At 45.5% G+C, this 10,000-nt stretch overlaps 1 protein-coding gene across 1 annotated transcript in view; it reads left to right on the plus strand.

Moving 5' to 3' along the window:
- The first annotated feature begins 4,687 nt into the window (after positions 1–4,687).
- The window catches only part of LOC143035001 (uncharacterized), a 10,815-nt gene continuing 5,502 nt past the window's right edge, over positions 4,688–10,000 (plus strand). Inside the window, exon 1 of the mRNA XM_076201391.1 lies at positions 4,688–5,559. Within this exon, the coding sequence (XP_076057506.1) occupies positions 5,256–5,559 (304 nt within the window). The 5' untranslated portion in view covers positions 4,688–5,255. The remainder of the gene's footprint in view (positions 5,560–10,000) is intronic.

Here is a 10,000-nt window from a genome sequence, read left to right on the forward strand (position 1 = left end):
TACGTGCGTGAAAGATTACAGCAACTCTAAGGATATTCTGAAAGTTCCACTTCACAAAAAGCCTGAAAGCTTTCGTCTCCTGGCTCACAAACCACTGCTGAAGCTTTCCACGTCCCTTTGCTGAATAAAATCACCTGACGACAGACAGAACAGACCTCTTGGGTCTCTCGTCTGTGAAATGATTCCGTCGAGGCAATTTGATGTAAATCGCCAGACGACAGCCAAAATGAAATTTTTTGAATCGTGCTGATGGTGATGATGATAATGATGATGATGGTGTTGATGATGTGATGGTGTTGATGGTGATGATGATAATGATGATGATGGTGTTGATGATGTGATGGTGTTGATGATGATGATGATAATGATGATGATGGTGGTAATGACGATGATGGTGTTGTTGATGATGATGATAATGATGATGATGGTGGTAATGATGATGATGGTGTTGTTGTTGATGATGATGATGATGATGATGATGATGATGGTGTTGATGATGTGATGGTGTTGTTGATGATGATGATAATGATGATGATGGTGGTAATGATGATGATGATGATAATGATGATGATGGTGGTAATGATGATGATGGTGTTGATGATGATGATGATAATGATGATGATGGTGGTAATGATGATGATGACATCTCAGTAAAATCTAAGACAAGAAGAAGGATGCGACGTTGAAGGAAAGAATAATAGAAAGAGCATATAGAGGCCCATACACGATCAATTATATTGCGCAATTTCATTGTCAATACTCTGAATTGACAATTAAATTTACCGTGTATGGGTGATGTATCAGTTATCATAAGTAGTATATTCTAAACATGTTATTGTTAGTATATTCAAAACTTATCATTATCTTATTTTGCTATTCTTTGTATTTTGTAAACTTTGCATTATTAACATATTTCAAGCGTGTCATTATTACAGTACTACACATTAACGTTATTATCACCCATACACGGTCAATTTAATTGTCAATTCAGAGTATTGACAATGAAATTGCGCAATATAATTGATCGTGTATGGGCCGCTTAAGAATACAATATAATGATGAGAAGCAGAAGGGGGAATATGAAGGAGGAGGAGGAGGAGGAGGAGGGAGGTGGATAAGTTGGAAGAGAAAAGAAAGGGAGGAGAAATAAGAAGAGGAGATGGAAGAAGTAAAAATACGGATAAGGTGGAGGAGGCGGAGGGAGGTGGAAGAGAAAAGAAAGGGAGGAGAAATAAGAAGAGGAGATGGAAGAAGTAAAACAGAGGGGGAGAGAAGATAGAGGAAGGAATACGGATGAGGTGGAGGAGGAGGAGGAGGAAAAGGAAGAAGAAGTGAAGCAGTAGAAGAGGAAGAAGAAGAAGATGAAGAAGAGGAGGAAGAAAAAAGAGGAGGAAGAAGAAGATGAGAAAGAAGAAGAAGAGGAAGAAGAGAAAGAAAAAGAAGAGAAGATGAAGCGGAAGAAGAAGAGCAAGAAGAAGAGGAAGAGGAAGAACACGAAGAAGAAGAAGAAGAAGAAGAAGAAGAAGAAGAAGAAGAAGAAGAGGAAGTAGACGAAAAAGAAGAGGAGGAGGAGGAAGAAGAGGAAGAGGAAGAAGAAAAAAAAGAAGAAGAAGAAGAGGAGGAGGAAGAAGACCAAGGTTGGTTCCTACTGCTGCGATCCCCACAGGAAGAAGAAGAAGAAGAAGAAGAAGAAGAAGAAAGACGAGAAGAGAAAGAGGAGAGGGCAACAACAAGGAGGAAATGGGGCGGAAGGAGATAAACAAAGGGTGAAGAAGAAGAAGAAGAAGAAGAAGAAGAAGAAGAAAAGGGGGAAGAGATGTGTGAAAGATAGCGAAGACGAATATGAATTTACGTTAAGAATCACTTACGTGTGTATACATACATACATACATACATACACACACACATATTATATATATACATATACACAAGGTTAGCAGACCTCAGTAATACTAGAAGTTCAAACACGTCACAATATTATATTATTATTATTTTCTTAAAGGTCTTCCGCAATTGTGAGCGATCAGGTACACAGATCGTCAGAGGCTATCCAATTTAACAAAAATTGTATCAGAGAGAAGATTACCCCAAGAATATTACTATTATTATTAGTATTAGCATTATTATTATTAGCATTATTATCATCATCATTGCAGAGACAAAATAAGAGGATGAGGGAGAAGAAGAGGAAGAGGGAGAGCAAGATGGAGAAAGGGAGATACAGAGTGTGAGCAAAAGGGAAATAGTAAAAGGGAAGAGGGAGAAGATTAAGGAAAGGGAGAGGGAGAGGAGTGGGGGAGAAAAAGGAAGAGGGAGGAGGAGAAGGCGATAGAGAGGGAAAAGGGGGGAGAAGGGTGGGGAAGAGAAAGGAAGAGGAAGGGGGAGAAGGAGATAGAGAGGGAAAGGAAGAGGGAGAGGAGTGAGGGAGAGAAAGGAAGAGGAAGAGGGAGAAGGCGATAGAGAAGGAAAGGGAGGGAGAGGAGTGAGGGAGAGTGGGGGAAGAGTTGGGTAGAGAAAAGAAGAGGGAGGGGAGAGGATGACAGAGAGGGAAAAGGAGGGAGAGGAGTGGGGGAGAGAAAGGAAGAGGAAGGGGAAGAAGGCGATACAGAAGGAAAGGAAGGGAGAGAAACAGGAAGAGGGAAAGTAAGGAAAAGGGAAATGAAAATGAAGAGGGAAAGGGAAAGGTAGGAGATGGGGAGAGCGAGAGGGAAGAGGAAAGGGGAGAAGACGATACAGAGGGAAAGGGAGGGAGCGAAATAAGGAAAGGGAAAGGAGAAAGGAAAGGGAAGGGGAGGGGAAGAGGGAAGAGGAAAAGGAGGGGGAGGGCGAGAGGGAAGAGGAAAGGGAGGAAGATGAGGGAGGGGGAGGAGGAGAGGGGGAAGGAGAGTGGGAAGAGGAAAGGGAAAGGGAGAAGAGGGAAGGGGAGAAGGTAGAGGAAAGGGAGGGAGAAGGAGGAGGGAGAGAGGGAAGAGGAAAGGGAGGAAGAAGAGGAGGGAGGAGGAGGGGGGAAGGAGAGTGGGAAGAGGAAAGGGAAAGGGAGAAGAGGGAGGGGGAGAGGGAAGAGGAAAGGGAGGGAGAAGAGGGAGGGGGAGAGGGAAGAGGAAAGGGAGAAGGAGAAGGAGAAGGGAGAGAGGGAAGAGGAATGGGAGGGAGAACGGGGAAGGAAGAGGAGAGTGAGGGAGAAGGGGGAGGAGGAGAGGGAAGAGGAAAGGGAGGAGGAGAGGGAGAAGGGGAGGAAAGAGGAAAGGTAGGGTGAAGAGGAAGGGGGAGGAAGAGAGGGAAGAGGAATGGGAGGGATAAGACGGAGGGGGAGGAAGAGAGGAAGAGGAAAGGGAGGGAGAAGGGGGAGGAGGAGGAAGAAAGGGAAGAGGAAAGGGAGGGAGAAAGAGAAGAAGGGGAAGGGAAGAGGAAAGGGAGGGGGAGGGGGAGAGGGAAGAGGAAAGGGGGAGGAGAGGGAGAGGGAGGGGGAGGGAAGAGGAAAGTGAGGGAGAAGGGGGAGGGGGAGGAGGAGAGGGAAGAGGAAAGGGGGAGGGGGAGGGGTGAGAGGGAAGTGAGGAGAAGGGGGAGGAGGGGGAGGGGGAGAGGGAAGAGGAAAGGGGAGGAGAGGGAGGGGGGAAGGGAAGAGGAAAGTGAGGGAGAAGGGGGAGGGGGAGGAGGAGAGGGAAGAGGAGAGGGAGGAGGGTGAGAGGGATACATTGTAATACGTGCTTTCAGTCAGGCGTGTGTCTACGAGTGTACTGTTACACTACAGCGTGCATGTTCCGATTACCGTTCTCAGACAAACCACCTCTATACCTCTAACCACCACCAATACTACCGTCCATACCACCATCACCACCAACAATACCACATATATGATTATCATCACTCAACCACTCTCTCTCTTTTTCTCTTTTTTTTGCATGTGTGTACATGGAAACGTGGCATCGTTGCAAAACCAGTCTCTCGCTTCCGTGGAAGTTTGGCAACGTCGCGTCAATGACGAACACTCCTTCCCATCCACCTACTATTCCCGCTTCGCGCGTTCATCCTCCCTCCCTCCCACCTCCTCCCACGGGCCTTTTATTCCCACACTCCTCCCTCCCTCCTCCCTCCATCCCTTTTATCACCCGCTTTTATATTTTTATACACTCCTAGTTCCTCCCCTTCCTCTTCCTCCCCTCTCTCCCTCCCTCCCTTCATCTCTTTTATTATTATCCAATTCAATGTTTCCTTTCAGTCATTATATTCCTTACTATTTCTATCCTACACATTATTATCTTTACGATGAAAGCTTAATATAACTTTTGTTTATATTCGATGCCCTAACCTCACTTTCCCCCTTTTCTCCTATCTTACTCCCTCTTCTTCCATCCTACTCCCTACTCCTTCCTCAACAGCCCTCACTATCGCCAAGCGATTCTATTCGGTTAGCGAAAACCCGCTCTCCAGTGTCTGGGCCAAAGCCTCTAACTTAAAAAAAAAAAAAAAAAAAAAAAAAAATCCCCCCACCCTGACCTTCCCCCCTTCCCTCCCCCCTGTGTCTATTTACCACCCCCGTTTGTCCCTGTGAATCTGTTTCACTCCCCCCCTTCCCCCCCTTGCTGCCTCCCCCTGATCCCCCTCCCCGTCCTCCACTATTCCTCTTTACATCCACCTCCCCCTCCCTCCCGCCTCCGACGCGTCCTCACATGTCGACCCGTTCGCGGCTGAGGCGCGCAGTCAGTCGGTGTTCGTGACGACTAAGAGCAAGACGTACCAGAGACGGAGTTCGTCTCAACTAACCAAGTTCCTTCGCCCTCTTGGCGGTAAACGAACTCAGTACAAGAAGACGTGGCTGAGGCCCACGTATATTGTTAATACCCAGACAGTCAGACTCTTACTCCGGGAGTTCTTGGTTTTTGGGGGAAAGAGAACGAGAGGGATCGATCGTCAGTTCGGGAGGGGCTTTTCGTCGTCGTCGTCGTCGTCGTTTCAGTGACCGTCGACCAGGGTCAAGGAAGTTAACGTCGAGGACTACCAACGAACACGCCCGAAGCGAGCGCTCTCTCTCTCTCACCTGCAGCTTCTGCTGCTGCCGCTGCTTCCCCCCCGAGGTGAAAGTTTGACCGTTCTCGGCCCGACGCCGAAGGTGGTTGGCGACCTTACGTCGCTCGTACGAAGTCACCGTAACCTGTCAAAGAGGGACCAAGTGTTGTCCGCGAAGTTTCTTCCCCAACGCACCAACACCTTTTGAGCTTTTTTTCTTCGGGAGAGTCTACCGCCCACCCGTACTCATGATGTGCGCCTTCATGATGCCTGTAGTCAAGAACGACTGGGAGGTGTACCAGTCCAGAAGGTCGAGGAACAACTCGGAAGGGTCGCAAGTGTCCGGAGGATTACCTCCGCCGCCGTCACGATCGGCAGCCCACGTCAGGAAGAAGGCTATCGGAGCCAAGGGCAGGAGCATGTCCTACCACGCTCCTTCCAGCGCCATGCACCACGATCTCGACCCCAGGAGCCCTCTGAAGTCCTACCACCTGTCCACCAGAAACTCCAGAAACGCTTCCAGAGTTTCCATGAACACAGGCATGGCCACGGGTAGGTAAAAATCCTTGTAGTCTTCTTATTGTCACTGTCACCCTTCTATGTCTACCTTTCAGCCAGTACATGAGTTTACACAACTGTCGTGGGTTCAGTAAGTTACAGTGAAATTGTTTACACACTGTCGTGTATGGAACGAGGAGTGCCTTCTGGGTTCAGAAACTTACGGTGAAATAGTGATGTTGATTATGTGAAATACATTTGAGACGATTGCGTGGTAATAGGGGAACGTTTGTACCATCTTTTCGAACCCGAGCGTCCTCCCGCCCGTCGTTTTGTTTTTGTTTACATTTCACATACGCCATCACGGTTATCTTGTGTCACTCATTGGCGTCACATAGCGAAACGTTCCGGGATCAAAAGTCGACGTTTCTAAACTGACGAAAGTTCGCGAGATAGTAAGAGGATAGGCTGGTTGATCCAGTACATCGTACACGCACACACAAACACACACACGCACGCACAAACATACATCAATGATAAACAGACATGTGACTCCGTTATTAAGGAAACGCGCTAACTCACACAGTTCTGTAGTGATACACATGACAACAACATACCTTATCTGACATATCAGTGACAGAATATGGTCCCCTTCAGTGTAAGGGATCCATTCTTCCTCAAGTAACTAAATTCCCCTGACATTAACCCTAACTCCCTAAACTAAAACTTACAGTAGGATTCACAGACATTCACTTCAAATCCTTAATCTGGGACTTACGCAGTGACAGAATAATACTGTCTAGAGTAAAAACAGAACATAATAGACAGACGGAGTCGAGGTGAAAGCCACATTAACCGGCGGACGATACTCCGTGAGGACAGACAGGCAGACAGATAGACAGGAGGAAGAGAGAGTAGCTACTGTATATGTTGATTTGACATACACCACTCTCTCTCTATCTCTCTCTCTTTCTCTGGGAAAGACACAATAACCGGCGTGAGGACAGACAGACAGACAGACAGACAGGAGGAAGAGGAGGGGGGAAGAGGGAGTTACTTACTGTACATGTTGATTTCTCATACACCTCCACTCTCTCTCTTTCTCTCTCTCTCTCTGTCTGTACCCAGTGAACCCCTGGAAGGGTGGGATTTAAGCACGTGGCTAGGATAGGACATGCGACGACCAAATAGACAAATGAACTGATATGAGAGACTTAAACAAGTGAGATTAAAAGAGGGAGTGAGTGAGTGAGAGAGGGAGAGAGAGAGAGAGAGAGAGAGAGAGAAACTTGTGCGAAAGCGATCTGAACTTCCATAGGAGACACATGAAGACTAAAAACATGGAGGAACTGAACAGACATGATAATCTTTTTAATGAAATGTCGCCTGGGAAATGGGCGTGGCGGTGGAGGTGGGGGGAGGGGGAGGGGGTAGTGGTGCCACGCATTAGCCAGTGTTGGCACTGTCACCAGTTCATTCAGATCTGGTGCCAAACACCAATTCAGGTGAACAAAAGCGTTTGGCTTTGGTGCAAATTTGCGGGGCAGTTGGTGGGTTTTAGATGAATTTCCACGTGCCAGAATGGCACAAGGCACATTCCGAGTGGCACAAGGCACATTCCGAGTGGCACAAGGCACATCCCGAGTGGCACAAGGCACATTCCTAGTAGCACAAGGCACATCCCGAGTGGCAAAAGAAGTAATAAGAACACCCTAGAAAAATAATATAGCATAAAAAAAGTCAAATATGCACAACTAGGTACTCAATGACACATATATCAATGTGATTTTTGTGTGCATCACTTCCTAGCACCTTCTATAATTGATTTCAGCGCCCCAGGTTGGAAAACGTTGACTTAGACGGAGTAGATTAGTCTTCAGACAGAATAGGATAATTAGCCACTGGATTAACGACCTTCAATTTGTGAAGAATCGTCACCCCCAGACTTTGACAGGGTGACAATTCTTGATGTGAGCTATCCTAGGGTGACAATTCTTCATGTGCGCTACCCTAGTGTGGCAAATTTTCACGTGGGCTATCCTAGAGTGACAACTTTTCATGTGGGCCATCCTAGGGTGACAATTCTTCACGTGGGCGTTCTGGGGTGACAATTCTTCATGTGATCATACACACACACACACATATATATATATATATATATATATATATATTATATATATATATATATATATATATATATATATATATACATACACACATATAGAACATTTATGACAGCTTGTTCCGCATCAAATACGTGTATAGAGATTAACAGGTGGATTTCAGTAGTGAAAAAACGTAGCCACTATCCTGACGTCATCAGGAATTTTACTTGATTGAAATATGCACGAGTTACAAGTAACTTCACTTCGAGTAATTTGAGAAATAAGCCACGCCCACTTTCTTCACCATGCGCACGCGATTGGTCGGTGACGAGGGTGGGGGACACCGCGGACCAATCACAGCTCTCGAGCCCTATCCACGGACCAATGGCGTGCTTCTAAACTGGGGAGGGGCTCCATGCCAAAGCACGAGAGGAGAGAACAGAGCTAATTTAATACAAATAGTTTGATTGTAGTTTGATCCTTTTGTGCGAAAAAAAAAATAACGAAAGCTGCGAGGAAGAGTATTGCGTTGGAAGAAATGACATGATCGAGCTACGTGCGTGTGTGTGTGTGATTCACCATGGTCTTAGATCACGCGCTGGACTCGTGATCGACAGGTATTTCTCTCCTGGAAGAGAGCCCAGAGCTCGGATGACCGATCTATGGGTAATGCTGTGACCTTGCACGCACGCATACACCCAACTCCCCGCCCACGAGAGTTGGAGTAACACCCTGCAGCGTAGCGATAATGAAATTATTTCAGCCCTCGGCAAGATTCGAATCCGGACCGCCGTAGTGGCAGGGGAGAACTCTAACCACAGCGCCACGAGGTGTGTGTGTGTATGCGTGTGTGTGTTTGTGTGTGTGTGTATGTACATGATCATGGACTCTTTGCAACTGAATCAAATCGTCAGGAAGAAAGAGTAAAACATGAACGTGTAGGCCTTATGGTCTCTTGCAGTCTCCTTTATACTTACGTTCTTATGTTATGTTAAATCTTCGTATGAGATAATTGTATGCACATAACTACGTTAACTGTATTTATCTAATTACTCACTTATCGATAAATTTATAGATTTATTTACTAGCAACGGGAAGGTTGCTGCCTCTAACGCATTCGCAAAAAAAAAATATATATATATATATATATATATATATATATATATATATATATATATATATATACGTGTGTTCACTTATGCAAAGTAGACCACTTGGAAAAAGAAAATAACAAAGCAGAGGGCTTTCCTATATTACATCTTCAATGCAACATGATCATGGACTCGTTGCACTGAAGATGTAATATACGAAAGCGCTCTGCTTCGTTAGTTTCTTTTTTCCAAGTGGTCTACTTTGCATATATATATATATATATATATATATATATATATATATATATCCAAATATCAAAGTAACAAGGACTCAGCGATCCAGCCGAGTTACAAAGGTCATCAACATGTCAGGATGAACTTTCATTTTGCCTAACACACACAAAGTATTGTTGCTTACGCAAGGAGACGCTTAGCCGCTTCTGCAACCGCCATTGCCAAGGGGGATTTATGTCCCGTATCCGATCACCGGCGCTTCTATATTTGGGAGACAAAATCCCACCGAAGCTTGAGATGATAAAGCAAAGCTTAAGAACAAAAGTGTGAGCAGCCTTCTTTGAGCGGAGATGTATTTTCTATTAAAAAAAAAAAAAAACTGCGTGGATCTGGTCCGTAGAGGTGTCACTAAAGTCGTCTCGGCGTGACGTCGGTGTGACGTGACACGTGCAACCTTCGGACATCTGCCTCCGGTGCAAGTGACCCGTGGGCAATGGAAACGGCGTGTCATGTGGGCGATTTATTTATTTATTTATCTATTTATTTATTAATAAAATGTCACTCTCACGGGCTCTGTTTCGTCTTGTGAGACCTTTACGATAATCGTCATCGCCTCCGTTGCCGTAATACCAGAAACGTGATTATTTCAATGGTGTGCTGGAAATGCAATGTGTGTGTGTGTGTATACGTGTGTGTATGAGTGTGTGTGCATGTACGTACGTGTGTATATCTGTGTGTGTTCGTGTGTACGTACCTCCCAGAGTCCATGATTATCACTTAGGATATCCGTCCCAACGTATGAATTTTTGTCCCACATTCTCGCCTTGTAACCAGATTTAGAGTCTTGAACAACAGTGGAATGACTGTTCAAATGTTTGAAGTTTCATCGATTCCTGTCACCACATTTGCTTGCAGATTTAACTGAGACGTGTCTGCATACACAAGCACGTACGCACACACACATACACACACACGCACACACACAGGTACAAACGCACACTCAAATAAACGTGCACGTGCTAATTCATGGATAATTATACGTCTACATGCAAAAGAAAACAAATA

The sequence above is a fragment of the Oratosquilla oratoria genome, chromosome 18 (assembly GCF_046742065.1).
Source record: "Oratosquilla oratoria isolate Oo_2021 chromosome 18, ASM4674206v1, whole genome shotgun sequence".
NCBI lineage: Eukaryota > Metazoa > Arthropoda > Malacostraca > Stomatopoda > Squillidae > Oratosquilla > Oratosquilla oratoria.